Consider the following 23,172-nt stretch of genomic DNA (forward strand, 5'->3'; position numbering starts at 1 on the left):
GTATTTTAAACAGGTTTGATTTAATAACTGCTTAGCTTTGTAAAGTAGACCAATATTTTTCGAAATTTTATTTTGAATTATATTTATGTGCTCCTTCCAACTCACATTTTCATCAATAACAACACCAAGAAATAACAATGAACGCTCTCTTATTATACAAGAGTTATTTACAACTAAAATTGGAAGATTTAATGGGATGAGTCTCTTTTCATGAAGACGATGGAAGAAAGTATATTTTGTTTTTTTTACGTTTATGGATAACTTATTTGCTATAAACCATTCACTTAGTTTTGCAAGCTCTTTGTTTACTGTTTCAAATAAAGAATTAATATCCTTATCAGAATAAAATAAGTTAGTGTCATTTGCAAATAGGATTGAATTTAAGATACTTGAAAATTTATTTAAGTCATTTATATAAATGAGGAATAAAAGAGGCCCTATATTGATCCTTGTGGGACGCCGCAGGAAATTGTCGCTAAATCCGTTTTACTATCATTAAACGAGATGTACTGTTTCCTGTTTGCTAGATAACTTTTAAACCATGCTAAGTTCAAACTTATGATACCATAATTTTTAAGTTTGTGCAGGAGAATATTATGATCCACCGTATCAAAAGCCTTACTTAGATCAATAAAGACGCCTAAAGTAAATTTGTTTTCATCAAAAGCTTTAAATATTTCGTGTACTAGATGAATGATTGCATGATCGGTTGAATGGCCAGATTTGAACCCAAATTGTTCGTAAAGAATTTTATTATTAGTTTAAAAAGAAAACAGTCTGTTATACATAACACGTTCTAAAATCTTGGAAAAGCAGGTAAGAATTGAGATTGGCCTGTAGTTTGAGACATCAGAAGGATCACCTGTTTTATAGATTGGTGTAACCTTTGCTCATTTTAAGTTTTCAGGAAAAACTCCGTGTTTTAAAGATAAATTAAAAATATGTAAAAGTGGTATTTTTATAAAACTTATTGATTTAATAATGACAATACTACTGACATCATCAGCACCCGAACTTTTATTAGGTTTTAGTAAAGAAACTGAGTTTAATAATTCATCTTCTGTAAGTTCATGATTAGACATGACAGATTTATTTGGTGTTTATTTGATGATTCATGATTAGACATGACAGATTTATTTGGTGTTTATTTGATGATCAGATTATTTGATGTTACATAACATGAACTGTGAATTTAAGGTAATATGCCTTATAGAAACTTGGTGTCAAGATGAAGATTCCAATAATTCGAATCTTCAATTGACAAGGTACAAATTAATTCATCAAATCAGAGGTAAAGGTATGGGTGGTGGTATATATTTTTTTATACATAATACACTGCAATTTAAAAAAGCAGAAAATCTTAGCCATAGTATTGAAGAATGTGAGTCATAGACCTTAGAACTGATTAATAATAAGAAAAACGTACACAACGTTTTTTTAACCCCAATATATAGACCTAGTAGTAATATAAACTTGTTTGAAAAATATTTAGAACAGTATTTAGAAACTGTAAGAAATTAACAACTATACTTAATGGGGGACTTCAATATAGACTTTTTAGACATAAAAACTGATAATAAAGTTAAACGCTTTATAAATATTCTTTATCAACATAGTATATTACCATTAAATAACAAACCAACTCGTGTTACTCATTAAACTAAAACACTCATAGACATCACATTGGGACATCAACATCAAAATGGGATCATAAAAACCGATGTAAGTGATCATTTTCCTATCTTTTTTACTTCTAATTCAATATGCAAAGAAAAATCTGGCAGGATACCAAACAAAATAATATATATAAAAAAGGGAAATGAATAAAAATAGTATTAAAATTTTTCGCGGTTTCACTACAAAACACAAATAAAGCTTATGAATATTTTATCTGTGAGTTCAGTAATGCTTATGAAAAAGCATTTCCAAAGCAAGAAAAAAGAGTCAAGCTCAAAAACTAACAAAGTCCATGGATTTCACAAAGTCTCATCAAATTTTTCAAGAAAAAACAAAAACTCTTCGAAAAATATTTAAAAAAAAAAACTTACAAAAATGGAAAAAAAGTATATAAGTTATAAATACTTTTTTGAAAAACTTAAGAAACAAGCTAAAAAAAGTTATTATTCAAATCTTTTACAAAATAATATTGGTAATAATAAAAAAACATGGGATGTTATAAAAAAAGTAGTAGGTAAGGAAAAGATTGATCGAGGTAATATCCTGCCAAACCATTTAAATATCGATAACAAAAACATTGTTATTAATGATCAAAAAAAGATTGCTGAAAGTTTTAACAATTATTTTACAAACATCGGAAACACACTAGCTAATAAAATAACTCTAAGTAAAAAAATATTTAAATCATATTTAAAAGAAGTGGACTTTGTAATGGACGAGTTTGGTTTATCTTCTGTTGAACTTTGAAACGCATTTAAAACAATACAATCAAAAAAGACTCCGGGCCTTGGTGACATAAGCTCTCAGGTGATTAAAGAAGTTTATGATGTTATTGAATATCTCCTATTGTATATCTTTAATCCCTCATTAAAAAGTGGAGTTTTTCCTGAACACTTAAAGTTAGCACGCGTAGTTCCAATATTTAAAAGCGGAGATAACTCTACTTTATCAAACTATAGGCCTATCTCCATACTTTCATGCTTCTCGAAAGTACTTGAGTGCATAATGTACAACAGATTTTTCATACCTCCAAAATCACAATATCCTTTTTAATGAACAATACGGATTTAAAAAAGACCATTCAACTGAACATGCTGTAATAAAGTTGGTCAACGAAATTTTGAATGGGTTTGACAAAAATCAATATTCACTTGGAGTATTTATTAATTTGTCAAAGGCGTTCGATACAGTGGATCATGAGATCCTTCTATCCAAACTTTGTAGTTATGGTATAAAAAATAAAAATCTAAAATGGTTTAACTGCTATCTAAACAATCGGAAACAAGCTTTATATTACAATAAAACTTACACTTCCCTTGAAACCATTACTTGTGGCGTTCCCCAGGGATCTATTCTAGGTCCTTTGCTCTTTCTTGTCTATATTAACGACATATTTTTATCTTCTCGTATACTGAATTTCAATATTTCTGCAGATGACACCCAAGCTTTCTACACCAACTCAAATATTAAAACTATTTTTAGCAAAGTAAATCAGGAGCTTAAAGAGTTAAGTGATTGGTTGAAGGCCAACAAACTTTCCTTGAACTTTGAAAAAAGCAAATACATTCTTTTCACAAAACCATCAAAGTCAGGCACATTACCATTAAAACTTCCAGATATTTTAGTTGACAAAACAAAATTAAAAAGAGCATTTTCTGTGAAGTTTTTAGGAGTCATTCTAGATTCTAGAACATATTAGCTGGAAAGAGCATATAAAGTTGTTAGAAAATAAAAACTAAAAGTATTGGGATTATGCATAAAACTAAGTATTATAAGTATTATTTTAAATAAAGTATGTCTAAAAAGTTTATACTTTCCATTTGTTTATAACTACATTAGCTAATGCAATGTTGCCTGAGTAAGTACTTAGGGGAAAGGCGCCTATGATGGTATACTTAACTTTAAAGCTTCATTATTCAGTATCCTGAAGACCAATAATAAAAGTTTTGATATGGATACATTCCTTGTTACATCTAAAACAATAATTACCCTGGGAGTTTTCATCAGTTTTATTTTTTTTATAAGTTATTCTTATTGTAAAAAAAAGCACAAGTATGCCATCATAGGCAACCACAGCTCCTATGATGGCATAGGGGAGGATGGGGCTAGTTAGGATCGAGGGTAACTTAATGATTTCATTTAACCTTAGAGTCTTCCCTCAGAAAAGCCAGAAATGACTCGAAACCATCCTAATTTACCATTTTATGCTACACACCAGCATTGTAAAATTTTGCGCATGCGCAGAGGATATATTGCGTTTTACGTATTTTTTGGACCAAAAAAAAATTTTGGAGCATCGCTTTCTTTTAACTTTACTTAAAAATAAGTTTTTCTTATAAAAAAAAAAGGTTTTCCCAACTCGTCAATATTTCAACACCCCCAACTCGTCAGTATGCCATCAGGGGTAAAAGTCATCATTTTCATTAAAACAAGCTGTGTCTGCTTTGTTCAAAAGATAAAATTAAAGTAACTATTCCACTAAATGCACAAAACTTGAATATAAAATGAATGAAAATTTCGTTTCTGCACAGTTAATAGTAAAATCACAATCTTAAATATATGAAGGAAATAAAACTACAACAGCACATCCCAATCCCCCTACCAATCAAAACTAGCCTAAGTCTATAAAAAACAGAAGGACGAGTTAGTGCTAAACAAATAATGAAAGAACGGAGAGTTCTTAATATTTATGAACAAAACATCTATAGCATCCTTCAGTTTATGTTTAAATTAAAAAATAATTTGGTCCCAAAAATATTCCATAATTGCTTCCAACTTATTGATCATAAATACGAAACAAAACATTCTAAGCAGAACTACCATATTCCAAAAATGTCTTTGAGACAATCCAAATTCTCAATATCTAGAAGAGGACCACAATTGTGGAACTCATTTCTCACATATGAGATTAAAACGATAAACTCTTTTCAACATTTTAAATGCGTTGTTAAATAACAGTTACTTGACCTCAACATTACTGAAACAATCTCTTATTTTTAAAAAACTTTTACATCTCTTGAAACTTTTTTTTTCAGTTACACAACAGCTGGAAATGTTTATGGTTATGTTTTTTGAAATTAACGGGGCAAGATGAGAAGACCATCGTCTTCTTCTTACTCCAGTCAATTTGTTACGTTAACAATTTTGTAAAAAGTTTTATATTGACTAAAAATCTATCTATATATCTATCTATCTGTCTATCTATCTATCTGTCTATCTATCTATCTACCTATCTATCTATCTATCTATCTATCTATCTATCTATCTATCTATCTATCTATCTATCTATCTATCTATCTATATATATATATATATATATATATATATATATATATATATATATATATATATATATATATATATATATATATATATATATATATATATATGTATATATACATATATGTATGTATATATATATATATATATATATATATATATATATCCACACACACACACACATATATCAGTAGTGTAACAACAAAAAATTAAACAAACCACCAGGAATGTGAAGTCCTATTAGTTTTTAGGGACTCCGGGGTCAAAAAATAGTGACTCTTTGGACTCTAAATGTTAATTTGGGTCGATTAACCAGAGTTTTTAGGGACGAAATAGCCACTGAAATGCTAAACTCTATAAAGTTTTAATTATTCTGTAAAAAGTTATAATTTATTTTTGATTTCATTTTTTTTTTACTAAAAAATAGCTATTTCTTTTAAGTTGAAGGTATTTCTACTAATATATATTTATAACACGAATTTGTTAACTTAAAGTGTACATACGGTAGTGGTGTTGTGGTAGAGCGCTCACCTGGTACGCGAAAATATTCCGAGTTTGATTACCACACTCCCTTTTTTTTCTTCGCGTATCAGCCTTCTCCTATTTTATACCCTTCCCAAAATTACATAATTAGTTAAATAACCTAGAAAAAACAGTTGTTAAAATCGTTATCATAATAACTAGCAAATAAAACGCGTATTTAAACCAAAATGTCGTAATGCGTTTTTATTTTTGAAATTACAATCAAAAATAATAAGTTGAGTTGTTGTTGTTATCGCCTTTAGACGATAACAACAATTTAATAGTTTTTTAATTACTCATATATTAAGAAAAGTTTTCAAGAAAAGAAATTAAATTACCTAGTTGGTGAGATGAATTTGGATTGTTTTGAATATTTCACAAATAAAAATATTAAAATTTTTATAATGACTTGTTTGAAAATGAAGCAATTCCTTTAATAAATAAACCAACAAGGGTAACTGCAACATCTACCTCGTTAATAGACATTTTCATAACAACTGATACATCTAATAAATGACTAAAAACAGGAATAATTAAAAGTGATACACCGGATCATTTTCCTTTTTTTTTTTTCCATAAATGTTAATGCAGATTCAATATTACATAAAAAACAGGTTGCTGTCAAACGCTTTATTAACGATAAAATTTTTTTATTATTTAAGGAACAATTATCCTTAATTAACTGGAACCCTATCAGTGATTTGTTAGATGCAAATAATATGTATAATGCATTTTTTAAAGTTTTTTATGAAGTTTATGATGTAAACTCCCCAAAATGTGAAATTTATAAAACAAACAAAAGTTTAAAATCACCATAGGAAACAAAGGGTCTTAGAGAATACTCAAAAAAAATAAATTATATTAAATACCTTAAAATAAAAACAATTGAAAGCAAAACACTCTATAAAACCTTTACCAAACTATTTGAAAATCAAAGAAAAAACCTTGAAAAAAAATATTACAGCGAATTGTTAGATAAATACAAAAACAACTTTAAGCGAAAATGGCAACTTGTTAATGAAATCACTTGTAACAATAAAATAAAAACATGCTTTTTGCCAAAGGCAATTAAAATAAATACTAAGCTTTTGTATAGCCCTAACTAATTGCAAACGAAATAAACAAGTTCTTTGTATCAGTTGGACCGAATTAGCTAAAACATTCCTATAATGAGTAATTCAATCAATTCAAAAAAAGATTTGATTTCTCCTGAAATATTTTCTCTAAATGAATTTAAAGCATCTTTTGATAAATTTGAGATTGCTTTCAAAATGCTCATGTCTAATAAAGCAATTGGCCCAGACGATGTAAACGGAAGCATTTTTATCTGTTCGTATGACATAATTAAAAATATTCATTTAAAAATTTTGTGCTCAATCAACCAAGCAGTATTTCCTAACCAATTTAAAATAGCTAGAGTTACCCCAATTTTCAAACAAGGGGAAAATACTAACCTTAGTCATTATTGCCGAACTTCAGTTCTTTAAATTTTTTCAAAAATTCTAGAAAAAATTTGTATAATAAAATTTATAATCACTTATCAAAAAAAAAAGTTTTATATGAGCCCATGAGATACATAGTGGTGTAAGTCACTTTTTTCAATATTTTGAGTTATTGCTACAAATGGTTAGGATTTTGTTTATTCTATTACATGGCAGAGTGGTATAAGTCTAATGATATCAATAATGATGCTATTTTTATTTACTTCCTCTAAAACAGTTTGATGATTTATGATATGATGTCTACTAAATGCCTTTGTATCTCAAAACTAGATATGAGTGACTTATACCACTATGCATCTCAGGGGCTCATATAATAACCAATATGGATTTAAAAATAATAATAATTCTGCTGAACTTGCAATACTTCAACTAACAAGAAGTATTGCTGATTCATTTGAAACATCGCTGTACACATTATTTATAGATCTATCAAAAGCTTTCGATGCAATAGATCATGTAATTCTTAAAACAAGCTAGAACATAATGAATCACGGGAAATACTTTATTATTACTAAAGAACTATTTAACTAATCGTAAACAGTTAATTCAAATAGACTCATCATTATAATTAAACCTATTAGATAAAACTTATGGAGTGCCACAAAGCTCAATACTAGGCCCTTTACTTTTCCTAATATATATCAATAATCTCTACAAAGCCTCGAACCTAATTACAACTATGTTTGCCGATGACACTAATCTTTTTTTAACCAGCAATGACCTTATGGCATTATGTAGCAATATGAACACTGAGCTTGATAAAATTTCTAACTGGTTTAAGTAAAAAAAAACTATCAATTGATATAGAAAAAACTAAACGGATGCTTTTCTACCGAACTTATTATTAACTTAAAACAAAAAATTATTTCCAAGTATTACGCCTCTTATTTTTGTTGACAATATTGAAATAAAACGAACAAAAATTAAAAAATTTTTGGGCATTTATATTGATAAAAATCTTTAATGGAAAAATCACGTTAATAATCTAAATAACAAAATTGCTAGAACTATAGGAGTATTATACAAGTCAAGAAGTTTCTTAAATAAACATACTTTAATTCAATTATATTATTCATTTATTAATTGCCATATAAACTACGCTAATATTGCTTCGGGTGGTGTCAATAAAAGTATACTAAAACCTCCTCATCGTCAACAGAAACACACTGCTCGTCTTATAAACTTTAAAGATCGTTTTACTCATGCCAGGCCTCTCTTACCTAAAATGAATATTTTAAGTATCAGCTTAACGTTTATAATGTTTTATGTATAAATCCTTTCATAACCTGTATTCACTAAAAGAAAAAACAAGTACCGTCTACGAAATGATAGTTTTATTCGTCTACAATTTTCGCGTACTAATTTTGGTAAACCTTTGGAATATTTGGTAAATCTTTGGAATAAAATAGTTTTGAAATATTTTGACTTTTCTCATGAATGAAATTTAAACTCATTTAAAAGAAAACTTAAGAAAATTATTTTGCCTATTGATAATATATTTTTATATTTTTAATTAATAAAAATAAATAGTTTTTCTACTCACACCCTGAGTTTTTATATGTATATCATAAAACAATTCAGACTGAATGTTCTATTTTTTTTTTTTTCGTTGTAGATTTTCTTACCTACTCATAAAAGCATATATCATGCATAATATTTATTATTATAATACGATTTTTTAACTTATATTTCAGTTGTAAAACGAAAAATAATATAGTATTTAAAAAAAATTACTTGTACAATGTATATTGTATTGTATATGCTTGTATGTAGGTGCCTTTATGTCCATGTGAATGCGTGTACATAAGTATATGTGTATGTGTACCTGTATCTTTGTATTTATGAATATGCATACGCATGTATATGTGAGTATATGCGAGTGTGTATGTATGTAAAGTCGAAAAACGAAATAATGGACAAGAAAGAACTTTTATGACAAACCAAATCAGTTCTAACAGACATGTACTTTTATTTATATGGGATTCAATTTGCGATATTGAAAATGTTTATCCACAAAATAGAACAACTGTATACATAAGTGTGTATAATGCAAGAAGAAAAAGTGTGTCAACAATAAAAAAAAAAGAACAATAGTATTATAACCGAAAAATGAAAATTCGGTAATACGTAATAAATGAATAAAAAAGAAAAGAAGAAAGATCATTTTTCTAAAAAACTATGGATAAGAATATCATATAATATCATAAAACTATGGATCATATAACTATGGATACGAATATTGTATGAATATCATATAACTATGGATAGGAATATCAGTCAAAGAAATAAACTTCTTATAACTAAACAAGAAAATCAATAATCTTAACTCAACCATTAGATTACTACAAACACCTAAATCACCATAAACATCCAGATACAAAAAATTAAAAAAAGTTTAGCATTAAAAGTTTAATATTAAAAAAAATCAAAGAAGACCGTGATGTTATCTCTGTGACAAGACATCGCGGTCTTCTTTGAGTATTCTTTATTCCTTGTTTTTATTAATATATTCATTTTTATATATTTTTTTTTTATTCTTTATATATTGTATAAATATAAGCAATAAATATAACATAGTTGAAGGGAAAATAGAAAAAAAAAATTAATTTAAAGGATAAATTATAGGGTAGCAGGAAAAAATCCCCCTGAGAAAAAATTACCCCGGAAAAAATCCCCCAGAATTTTTTTCTATAGAGCATAAAATAAACGATATATTAATAAAGTAGTTGTACATAGATCGACTGACAAATAGGTAGAACAAGCAAGGAGCGTACATACATCGACTGACAAATAGATAGATCATGCAAGGAGTGTACATGCGTTGGTTGACAAACAAACAGGTTGAACATATAAGGAGTGTACATACATCGAATGACAAATAAGTAGAACATACACGGAGTGTACATACATCGACTGACAAAATTTTTCCTAGAACCAATTATAGCGACTTAAAAAATATTACGGTTTTCATTCCGACGACGTGCTCAGACTTTATTTCCTACATTTGTAAAATGATACTTTCTAACAGTGTTTAGAAAGACTTTTAAAACTATTTTATCAGTAAACCTGTTAGTTTAAACAATATAACTAGAAAACCGCTTAAGAAAAATGCCTTCTTTTACTTGGTAATCATCGCAGGCATCAAACCCATAACATTTTAACTCTGACCCAGATCTCAAACCACTGCGCCACGGCTGCAGTAGGTTTAATTGCATATTTAAATAAAAGCTTAAAGCAAATATGTGTGCCTAAGATAACTTTGTCCTGGTTTTTAGGTAGGAAAGGGAAGCGCTAAACTAATTAGAATTAAAATTCTGGTAGCTATCTCTTACGGAAAAACGGGGCAAGCCTAAGCACAATTCAACATCTAGCTATCAGTGTACACAAAATGTTTTGTGTACCGTTGTGATTCTCCTATTATATTCTTTAAAAGCAATGTCTGGTTTAGGTAATGTACAACATAAACACGCTGCTCATTTTTAAATAACATTTATGCCGGAAGCCCAGGTTAAAAAAGTTTTATAAAATTTCTATAAACTTTTGGAACATATGGTCTATAGAAATTCTATAGAATTCTATAAAATTTCTATAGAATCTCTGTTAATTTCTATAGAAATTCCAATAGAACTTTTTTTTCTACTTTTTATTTTATAGAAAATAAAGCTTTATAGCAACTTCTATAGAAATTAATAGACATTCTATAAAAATTTTATAGAATTCTATAGAATTTCTATTGACCATATGTTTCAAAAGTTTATAGAAATTCAATAGAACTTTTTTTCCTGGGGGCATGCTATAAATAGCGTTATCCAAAGCGTTCGTGCTTTTTCTTGTTTGAAGTTACGTAACTGTTGGCTACAAAATTTTAAATATTCAACTTATAGAAGTTAATAAGTGTTAGTTAAGAAAAGTTCATATGCTGATATAAAATTAAAAAAATCCCGCAGTACTGGAGTCCTAACAATTTTTAAAACGGGTGGGACTCCGGACTCCGGGTGAAAAAAGGGTTCCCTGGACTCTGGACTCCGGGCTCGGACTTTGCATCCCTACATAGTACCATTAAATATTATATTTTGATTACATCACTCTCAGCAATTTTAGAACCATCCCATAAAAAATTTAGTTCATTTTTTTTAAATAAATGAAATTCGTCATTATCATGACTTTTTCCTTATAAAATTTAGAAGCTATTTTAAGACATGAGATGATGAAATAGTTGAATGATGTAATCGTCTGAGAAAATAGTTGAATGATGTAATCGTCTGATGAAATAGTTGAATTGTCTGATTTCAATTAACTATCATGGGTCAGCTTATTAAATATCTATCATCAGCTTCAACAATTGATAATTATTACAAGGTATATTGGTGTCTTGTCCGCTTAAAGGTGAACATATATCTTTTACAAAATTCAAAATTTATTAAATATTTTTAGTATTTACTTAATCTAAGATCTCAGAGATACTACCGTGTCAAAATGTTTTAAATTTAATTTCCTTGTTTTCATAACGTCCTTGTCAAAATGTTTTAATGTTAATTTCCTTGTTTTCATAACGTTTTAAATTGAGTTTTGCACATGTTTAAGGAGTAATGTAGCTCAATTACCAATAATTGTCAAATAAAAGTCGACATGTAGCATATTTTTAATGTTCCACATTTAAAACACTGTGCTGTTTGTAATAAAAGGGTTTTACTTGGTTTAAGAATAGGTTTAGAAGAAAAAGAAAGAAAAGAAGTACTCGCAACTGGAGTCAACTTACCATCTTTTTGATTTTTGAACTCTCGCTTTGTTATTAAAATCTGTATTATCTCTTTTGTCACTTTTGCAAATTGAAATATGATGAAAACAATTACATTTAAAACATTTTAATATTGAAAAACACTCACTACTGATATATCCATTACAAAGACAACGAATAATAACACTGATCCAGTTTATTATTGTAACAAAACCCAAACAATGGTAAATTAGGATTATCTTGCGTATAATTATCAATTTTTTTTTAATGTTCATTTGAATTTATAATCAGAATAATTAGTGTGCTCACGTGCTCTTAAATCAAATTTTAATACATTAAACACATCTATAATTTCCTATGTCCCATCTTCGTTAAGTTTACGACTTATTATTAAGTTAAATTCTTCAGGAAGTTTTCCAAGTAAAATTAGAACGAGTAAAGAACCATACATTGAAAAACCAATGCCAATATTTTCTTAACTCCAAATTTGTAAGAGAATTCAACGCATGTCGTTATATTGTCAAGTTTTTGCATTATTCAAAACTATTCAAGACTTTGCTGCCATCAAAGCACAAAACGTTGATTATTGTTGAACGTTTATAAAATCTGCATGATAGTTTGATCGATAGTTCATCATGAAAAATTTTTACCCCCTGGTAATTTTGCTGATGTGATTCTTTTATCATTAAGCCTATATTTGCATTTTCTAATAATTTAAGTTATTAGAAAATGCAGGCTTGATAATAGAAGAATGTATATATATATATACATTTTCAGCTTAAGACAAATATCTCAAGAAAATATGTTAATAAAATGTTAAATAAAAAATTTTTTAATGTGTTTTTAAGGTTCAGAGTTTGCAGTTAGGTATCGGAACAAAATTCAGATTATTAGAGCCATTTAAACAGTTTTGAGTTCTGGATTCATAGCTAGTAGTGAGAGTAGTAGAATGTAAACAAGAAGCAGTCGCTGTAGTTAGCTTCTTGTTTCCACTCTTCTTTTGTTTTTAATTATTTTTTACAAGAACTCTTAATTGAAGTGGCTTCTTAAGCTTCTCCAAGCTCATCACACGCTCTACTTTATCTCGGATAAATTGTACTGTAAGCACAGCAAAATTGAACTTCTTATTACGAAATATTTTTCTTAAAATAAGGAACACGCTTCTTGTTTTAAGAAATATATATCCAACCCTTTAATTTGTTTCTAAAAACAAGAAATTCATTTCTCGTTTTAAAAAACATACTTCTTACCTTGCACTTTATTTTTTTAACTCTTAAGATCATTTTATTGACCTCCTTGAATATTTTATTGCTCAGAATAAGAACCTGCTTGATTTTGGGGAAATGCAACTTAAATTTTATGTAGCAAAATGTGAATGCTATAACAGATACAAACTCAACTCAATCTTGCAATGTTTGTTCTGCCAAGCCTAGTGAAATGAACAAGCTGGATATAATTAGAGAAAAAGTTAGCAATAAGCAAGCTATAGCTTTAGGATTATCCACACTGCACTGTTGGATACGAATTTTTGAATTCATTCTACACTTGGGATATAAAATGGATATTAAAATATACCAGTCCCGATCTCCAGAAGATAAATTATCTGTAAAATCTCGAAAAAAAGAAATCAAAAGAAAGTTTAGAGAGGTGTTAAGCTTAGTGGTTGATACTCCTAAGCAGGGATTTGGAAATACTAATACAGGAAACACTGCAAGGAGAGCATTTCTAGCAGCAGAATCTTTCTCTGAAATAACAGGAGTTAGCTTGGACATCATTTTAAGACTAAGAAACATATTAAATGCCATTTGCAGTGGATTCCACCTGAACTTGGAAGCTTTTAAAGCATACTGTTATAAAACTTCAGAGCTGATGGTGGAAACCTATCCTTGGTACATTATGCCACCTACACTTCATAAGGTTCTGGCACATAGATTTTTAATTGCTGAGCATTTGGATCTTCCCATTGGAGCTTATTCGGAGGAGGCTCAGGAAGCACAAAATAAGACCATACGAAATGCAAGACTCAATCACACATGCAAAATATCTAGAATTAATATGATGCAGAACCAATTGCAGAACTAATAAGAAACAAAAACAGAACTAATAAGAAGCGACCCTGTCATCTCTTCGATTGATTTCAGGAACCCCAAGACGTTTTCTGGTCTTAACCTTGGTCCTGACGTACAGGATCTCCTCAGAGGAGATGAATAGTTATTTTTTGTCTTAATTTATAAATATCATCTTTTCAAATTTAAACTTTTTCATGTAAAAATTCACTTATCAGTATATATAATCAGGGATTACATATCAATGCTTAATAAATAAGGTAAGTATTTTTTTACTTGGAAAATATTTTTAGAATAATTTCTAGAATCTAAAAATTAAAAAAAATTGCATTAAAAATTCAAGGGAGGAGGGGGAGGGAAGAGGGGTGTAAGGGTAGGGGTCTACAACTTGAAAAGTTTTTAATTACCCAATTTTTAAGTTTGTTTTTGAATTGGAACTATAATTTAACAAAAACGTTTATTACTTTACAAAATTTTGAGTTTTGGCCGCTTTTTGACCATTTCGCTTCACTGTGGGCTGTCGTGAAAATGGATTGTGTTTGATGCCTAATTTAAAAGCGCTTAAGTTCACGCTTTTTTTTAGTAGTGAGTTCAGTTTCGAATCCTATTAGTCAAGCTACAGCTTCTTGGAAAATTTGACACCAGGAGCTTCAAATCCGTTTAAAATCTTCCTGCAGCTGTCCAACCAAACGTAGCTCGTCCTCAATGGTAAAGGCTTCAGATTGTAGAAGACGACTAACGTTGTTAACAGCAGTATGGGTTTTGTACCGAATTGTAGCTATCAATACAAAATCTAAAGATGATAATCATTTTCTCTCGTTTGATTGAGCTGCTCACTGGTCAGATTCAGGTTTTCCATGGCATGTTTAAGAGCTGCCAACATTTTTCTTGGCCTCTTGGCAAGTGATTTGATCAAGTGCGGTACGAGATCTCCATATTGTCAAAGAATGTGTATGCAGTGAAATTCCTGTCGCTTCAGCAAGGATCTTCCATAGGGCAAAACTTGCACTGAAAAATACGTACCAAAGTTCAAAATTTTAAAAGAATGCTTTGATCTTAATGGCTGATTAAATGCGTGCACAACTGGGCTCCCTTGTAAGATGCTGACACATTGGATTCATTATCGTGTCCCCGATCGCAACAGTTTCAAATATCCATATCTAGTCTTGAAATCACTTCAGTGATAAGCTTAGCTATATCAATTCCTTTCTTTATCTCAAAAACTTCAACACACAAGAATTGTTCTTTGATTTGCTAGAGATTAGTTTCTCTTATATAGAGGAGAAAACGAATAACAATGGTTATCTGCTTAGTGTGAGATATATTGAGGTACCATTGACTATGATTGTGAAATAGATTCCATCCTGGATTTCTTCGACAGCTGCACTTCGGATGACACCACCATATTCTCTGATAAACTCATTTTAAGATGACAGAGATTAGTCATCCATTTTAAGGTAGGAATCTTTAAAAAATGTAGATCATGAATTTAGCTAGCCAAATATATTGATACAGTAAATACTGCATCTAAATTTATCTTTCATAACTAAATTGAGCGCATTTACATAGCACCATACATGTATATAATTAGCTGAAGCTTTTTCTAGACATGGGAAAAGTTTTTTATACTGCCCTAGCATGTTTCTTGCTTCATCAGTGCTGTCAGAAATTCATCTTTCTGAAATAACATGAATGATGTAATTGTTTTTAAGATAAATGTGGCTAAAGAGTCTCTACCATGACTTCCAAAAACATGCTGTGCAGCACATAGACAGTTGCTTTTAGAAATAACGTTTTCCAAATGTTTCTTTAACCCGTCATTATATTTTGATAATAAGAGGAGTAATTCCAGAAAAATTCTATGTTCATCACCTTCAAGTTGTGCATCAATTGAATAAACACCTTTATGCTTGTGAGATTTGTAACTCATGCTTGTGAGATCTGCAACTTTGATCCCATTTCAAATAAAAAATGTAGCAAAAAACATATTTTAAAAATTTTCGCCTTTCAATTATTTTTGGTTTTGTTATTTGTATGTATTTTTTTAACCTCAATTATGTTTGGCGTTTAAGTTGCATAAGGTAGATTTCTGGTTAAAACTATTAAATATGTTATCAAAAAATCTAAAAGTAATGGCTGATGGAAACTCTGTTGTTCTTAATTTAAATCTTAGTTTAAGTAAGTTTAAATGTGTAAAAACTTCATTAACTTACGATTACAAATAATAATCTTTTCAAAATCTGAATCTGGCAAAATACTCCACAACTTTTTGAAAGATCTTTGAAAAAATGATTGTTGAAATGTCATATTTATTTTAGGTTGTTCTGGCGCTGCTATTAAAATGCTTTTTTACGTTTGTCCAGCTTATTTGCGAATAATTTTTCATAAGTAATTTTTCAATTTTCTATTTCAATTAAATCACGTCTCATTTACGCAACATCAGAACGCCTAATAATCTAATAACTTTTTTCTTTAAATTCATAACTTATCGGATAGATTCGGGTAATATGAGCATCAAGGTAAAATGAGCATACCAAATAAATTTCAAGGATGTGAGTAGTGAAGTTTAAGTTACTTTGCATTTTTTGAATTGACTTTATATGTTGCTAACAGAAAACAGTATAATTAGCGTCAATTTATATGCAATAATTAGTGGCTCTTATCTAATTAAAATGCTATTCAATTTTTTGATTTGTTAAAATATTATCATTGCATATGAAAGAACCTGTGGCGCGAAGTTTTGATATTGAAATGTAAATATTTTATTTTTTCATAAAAAAAAAAATATGTTAGCTAAAAATCCGTTTTATTATTGTTGGGAAAACAAAGCGTAGGAGCATTTATTTTTGAAAGATACCATCTTTCAAAAATAAATGCTCCTACGCTTTTTTACTGAAACTATCTTGTTTAAATTCCTAAAACTGCAGAGATTTTAGTTGCTTTTTGAATATAAGCAAGTGATTATAAAAAATATTATAATAATAGATTTAATAACTTCAAATACGAGAGGTCACAATTTGAGGTTTCATAGACAATTAATTAAAAATCCAAAGAGGTACTATTTCTTAACAAACCGTGTTATTAACAGCTGGAATAATTTAGATCAAAGCATTGTAGATTCTAAAACACTTAAACAATTTAAATCAAAGTTGGACTTGTTTTTAACATAAATTGGCTGTTAAAGCCTAGATTACCTAGGCTCCGTACATTGTCATTGTACATGTACACAGTTATTATTAAATAAATAAACAATAATACCAAATATATACCTGAGTAGTAGGAAAAGGCCGATTCTGGCACATTTTTATTTTCGACCATTTATCCAGCCACAATTTTATATATATTTTAAGATATAAAATTGACCACAACTTTTATAATCGATTTTAACTGTAATAGTAAGCTACACCAATGAAATGAAAACTTCCAGATTGTCCAACTTGTTCATCACCAGAGTTTAATGTGACTACCAATCTTCTTCCTGGACCAACACTAGGCATAGAATCTTTAAAATTTCTGTAAAATGAGATAGTAGTTGCTGAATCAATTGATGGTGCTGTATTACCATTAGAGTTTATTTGAGCTAATAATCCAGATTCTTCATAATTAAATGAAGTAAAATTAACACTATTCCACGATGTAAGATAAAAATCTTCTAATCCAGATGACATGAAAATACATGTACTATTACTAGACTGAGTTTTTGCATCTACATATCCACTAGATAATGAAAAATTACCATAGTTGTATGGAGTCCAAGGCGTTATAGTATTGTTAGCATGTTTAGGAGGAGCGCTGCCATCATACATTCGTACTCTTGATTCCCACCAATTTCCAGATATACCAATAATATGCATTCTAATATATTTTAAATAAACCCCAATACCCTTTCCTGCAGTATCTATCAATATATGTTCACTACCATAAGATATGTTAGTATGTCTAAATACATCAGATCGTAAAGTAAGATCTGCGATGTAAGGTGGTAATGATGGATTTCTAGCAACAAAAGGTTGTATCCAATAGTTAAGAACAACTCCAGTAGCGTTATAAAGTTCAATTTTTAAAGTTTGTTTAAATGGCATATCAAATGTAAAATATCCTCCAAATTGAATAGGAGTATGCACATTACATCCTTGCAAAGAGTTAGCATAAAATGGGCCACCAAGTGGAGAACACAAAAAATCACAGACTAGACCATTAGTATCCATTCCAGTATTAGTTGTAGTATAGGCTACATTTCCTATGCGAAGTTCGCCATCTGCGTATATTTTAAGAAATTCGTTACCTGCTACAGGTAGTCCAGTAGTAGATTTATATAATGCTAGCCATAGTTTTCCACTGTTATTATTATTAAATGATATAATATATACATCTGTTCCCTTATCACCTGTACTTGGTGGAAGAGATTGATTTTTCGATCCAAGACATGTTAAACTTGAATCTGGTACTATTTTTAAAATGTGAGAAGTAGGTACTATATGGTCAACATAATCTTTTGTAGTAACATCATTTGGATGTATAGGAGCTGGCACATTTTCTATTGTATTACCATTCATATCAAGTTTATCAGTCATATTATTTAGTCCATCTCTTCTAAGAAATGTGTTATTAGCTTGAGACATTGTTAATCCGTTTACTATTGATTGTGTATTTGAGTTTGAAGTTCTTCCGAATATATCAACAGGCATTTTATATACGCAAGATTTTTTTAAATCTTTCATGAATCTGAAAGGTTTTTTATATTTTTGTATTCAATAAGTTTTCAATAATATCTTGAAAATTGTATCCTTCATCTAATTTCTTTAAAAAGTAAAGACACAAGTGGCCGCAATAAGAAGTATTTCCAAATTGAACTCTTTCACTGTTATAATAAACAGGATAGCGTAAGTATTCAACAAGTTCAGATGGTGGAGGTTGGCTATAAGAGTCAAAATTGTACTTTACTTTATCGTCTTTATACCAACAAATCTAATGAAATCCATTAGTACTTGAATCTCCTGTATTTAATCTTCCACAATCTTTTTTTATTGTTCTATTTGGTAATTGATCACTAACAAATACACCTCTAAAATTTTTTATTTTTAGTTTTTTTCCGGCTTCTATCAATTGAAAATTAGTTAGAGGTTCATTTGGTAAGACTAATCCTTCAACATTAATAAACTTGTCCATTTTATATATAATAAACTTTTTGTTATATATATTAATGATTAATTGTTAGGTTCTTTAGTTTCTTAGAATTAATTACAATATTCATAATTACATTAGTATTATCAGTCTCTTCAGTCTCTTCAATCTCTTCATCTGACTCTTCATCTGACTCTTCATCTGACTCTTCATCTGACTCTTCATCTGACTCTTCATCAGACTTTTCATCTGACTTTTCATCTGACTCTTCTATTTCTTCTTCATATTCTTTACGAACTATTTTATATTTACTAATACGTCCAGTTTTATATATTATAATATCATCATAATATGAAATTAAGTCATATTTATCAATGTTTCTGATGTAATGGATTTCTAAGTTTACGTTATCATTATTACAGTAAGCGTTTTTTACTATATCTTTTATGTCTTTGCTTATTAAATCTTTATCAGCTCTATTAGCAAATATAATTATTTCATTTTTACTAGGTAAACGAGTTTTTAATTTTAATTCTCTATTTTCCATTTTATATACGCAAGAAAATTATTTATATTATTTTTATAAAAAAATTTTATTGTAAATTTATATGTACACTTCTATAATATTATACAAGTTTATAAATGGATCATATTTATCAGTGTTTTGTATGAAATAGATTGAAATATCAACATTATTAATACATTTTTCACCGTAGTATTTGTAATACTGTTTTACAGCTTTTATTATTTTTTGATTAATTATTTTAATATTATTTGTATATATCTTTATTAATTTTAATTTATGATCGTCTAATAAGTTTTTAATATTACTTTTCGTTTTTTATTTATTCTCATTTTAAATAAATAAAATATATTTATGTCATTTTTTAAATCTTGTTTAGTATGACTTTGGGTGAAGGCAGGCGGTGTTTCTTTAATGCCTATCGTCTTATGCCTATTGCCTTAATGCCTATTGCCTTAATTTATAATGCCCGTTTGCTAAAGTGTGTATTCTGTCTTTTAAAATGACTCTTTTATCATCGTCTGCACTTAATGCAGTTTTATTTATTTCTTCAGTATATACTTCATGTGAATGGGATCTTATTACATTCATTTTCCTAACTTGATCTACTTTATTTAATAAACAATGTTTATAATCTTCATGTGTTATATACTTTTTAACAATATTTTTCTTTATTCCTTTACATTTTTTATTTTCTTTTCCATGAACTTTGTAGGAATATAATTTAGATCTGAGTCCTACAAATTCTTCTATTTGTGCTCCACCTACTTCATCTTTGAACATTCCAATTACTTTTTTATTTCGATCAATTTTAAATCCATTATTTATTGATGGATGTTTTGGATCAAATTCACTTGTATCAAATTTACTTTCAATATCATTTTTAATATCATCGTAGAAATCTTCTGTTTTTATTTCATATGCTAATGAATCAGTATCTGTGAATAATAGTTTTGCTCTATCTGAATATTTTTTCTTTATATAGTCATAATGAAATTCATACATTAAAGTTTTACTTAAATCTAATATGCACATTCCTAAGTTAATCGGTTTATTATACATTAATTTAGTTCTTTTCATGTGAATCACTTTTAAATTTTCGTCAAATATTGTTCTACTTTCATAGTTTGGTCTTGATGCTAACTTAACAGCTTCATCTCTGTTCGTTACTAATCTAACATCGACTCTGTTTTCAATATTTTCCATTGTTTTACCAAAGACTGAATTATTCATCAGTTTAAAAAAGTCTTTTTCAAATTCATTTGTTGCTTTAGTTCTAAGATTAGTATTTAGTTCAATGAATTTGCTCAACCAAGCGCTTTCTTCAAACATGACTCCTCTATGAATTTTTGTAATAACTAATCCTAATCGTTCATACAATTTTAGGTTTTCATAATGTATCACATAACTTTTCTTATGATTTAAATTTGGAATTAATTTATCGACTTCGATATCCGATTTCACCTTTTCAGGAGCAAGTGGGTAGTCATTATGATCATCATGCAGATGTTCAGGATAATCTAAATCTACTTCTAGTATACATGGAGTGTTTTTCCAGTTTTTCAACTCATCTTCATCCATCCATTTAAACCCATGTGTTGGAAGTGGCTTACTCATCGCCCACCCATATAGATTATTAGCATCTAAATATTGAATGTATGTTGATGGCTTTGTTTTATCATAATTATCCATATACCTATTTTTAGACGTTCCTAATCTATTTGATATCATACTGATTCCACCTCTTATACCTTTCTTTATCATAAGTATCATATCATAATCACTTAGCAATTCTAATTTTACTTTTGTTAATTTTAAAGCTGCATCTTAAGCTAATCCTGGTGATGTGAAGTACCAAGCAGGATCTAATTTATAATTTTTCATACAAACATCTCTAAAATTTTCAAAGACGTCAGCTAATAAGAGCACATCTGAAACGTTGTATAAGTTATGATAAGTCTCTAAAAGGTTTACGTTTAAACTCATTCCACACATTTTTAGCATGTGAGTAATCATCTTCGATAATGCCTTCATCATTCAATTTAGAAAAGAACAACTCTTTTGGAGGTAATTGGGTTTCATTAAATTTATCAACAGAATCTACCCAATCATAAGGGTAAATACCTTTTCTTAGTAGTAAATCTAATTGTTTCCCAGAATACAATTTTCCAATATTTTTACACTGTTCTTTTAATAAATTTTTTGATAAAGCATCTAAACTAGAAAGCATAAATCTATAACTATCTAAGAAACGAAGTTCACGCCTAATTTCAATATTCTCCCCCTCTTTACTAGTAAACTCTCCAACTTTAATTTCTCTAGAAAAGTTCATATATTTTTCTTCGTTGTTTGGGATACAGCTCATTTTCCCTTCAGATAATTTCTTTATAAACAAGTGAGAATCATAGCCAAATAAATTGTGAAATAGAACTGGAAAGAATTTTGGAATTTTATGTTTTAAATTACAACTATTATGAGCAGCACCTCTATATTTTCCATTAGTATGGCAGTGGTCACGCACTCGATCTTCTCCTAAATATTCTCCACAAATGTGACATTCAGTTGCTTCATCAAAATCATATTTATTTTTATTCGTAAATATCATCTTTTTTGAAAACTTAATCATATCATAAATTTTCTTAATATCTTCTTGTAAACTATCAACAAAAATTTGTGCAACATCATCTGTTTCACTACTTGCAGTAAATGTAACTGGACTGCTCTGATAAAAACTTTCATCAAAATATTTAATGTATTAGCAGAACGAACTAGGTGTATGCTTTTGATACTGTTTAGTATAAGATTCATTCGGATTTGGTGTACAAGTATTAATGGGTTTAATAAAACTTTCTCATACACAACAATTCTGCATACACAACAAATGGTACTCTCATCGACCTACTATGATGAACAAATTGCATTGTTGAACCTCGATTAGGAAGTTCAATTCTAACTGAATCATGTGTATTACAATACAATTTATGTTTAGATAATGATTTTTCAGAGTTGTATCCAAGTAAACAACTTCTACAATAGTATGTAGTATGTTGCTTACTACATGTTTGTGAAGAAAGCAATCTGCTTAAACTTTTTATTAAGCAGTAATGACTTTTTTCTCCATCTGAAATTAATAATAAATCTATTAAATGTTGACGATCATTATCTTTTGAAATGCGTAAAGGATAAACTGACTTTTCAAATCCATACACATTAACACTGATATCTTTATTATTTTTCTCAAATTGTGTAATTTTATCTAATGAAACTGGAAATTCTATTTTATCCCAATTTATTTTTTCAGCTTTATTTTTAAGATCTTTATCTTTGAGGATTCTCATCCGTTGGGTTTAATGCTCTTGCAATACACCATTTAAAGCATTCGTTATCTTTATTTTTCATATTATTAATGGCTTTTTTAGTTTCTAAATATTTATCTAGCGGAATATATGATTTTGCTTTAAGAGGATTATACTCTATCATATTTATATCTATCTTTATAAGAGAAACAAATGTTCAATTTGATCCTAGCTGTTGAAATGATGATAAGTTTTCTAAAATTTTAGACTTTGCTTCTTCATAAAACTCATCTAAATTTGTAGATTCTAATACTCTTAAACTCTTAGTTGTAAATGGGACAACTGCAGTTATAGTTTCTCCTGATGTAATACTCGTCTTCTCCATTTCACAAGTGATAACTATATTCACTTTTGATCCTCTATTTTTATTTAGTATTTTAATTGC

At 28.7% G+C, this 23,172-nt stretch overlaps 1 protein-coding gene across 1 annotated transcript; it reads right to left on the bottom strand.

The window, feature by feature from the left end:
- Positions 1-21,379: 21,379 nt before the first annotated feature.
- LOC136076133 (uncharacterized) lies at positions 21,380-22,769 on the bottom strand. The gene is made up of 2 exons (XM_065789603.1): positions 22,344-22,769; positions 21,380-22,153 (listed from the first exon to the last, which is right to left on the bottom strand). The coding sequence occupies exons 1-2, from the start codon at positions 22,767-22,769 to the stop codon at positions 21,380-21,382; spliced, it is 1,200 nt and encodes a 399-aa protein (XP_065645675.1).
- Positions 22,770-23,172: the final 403 nt, after the last annotated feature.

This window comes from Hydra vulgaris, chromosome 02 (assembly GCF_038396675.1).
Source record: "Hydra vulgaris chromosome 02, alternate assembly HydraT2T_AEP".
Lineage (NCBI taxonomy): Eukaryota > Metazoa > Cnidaria > Hydrozoa > Anthoathecata > Hydridae > Hydra > Hydra vulgaris.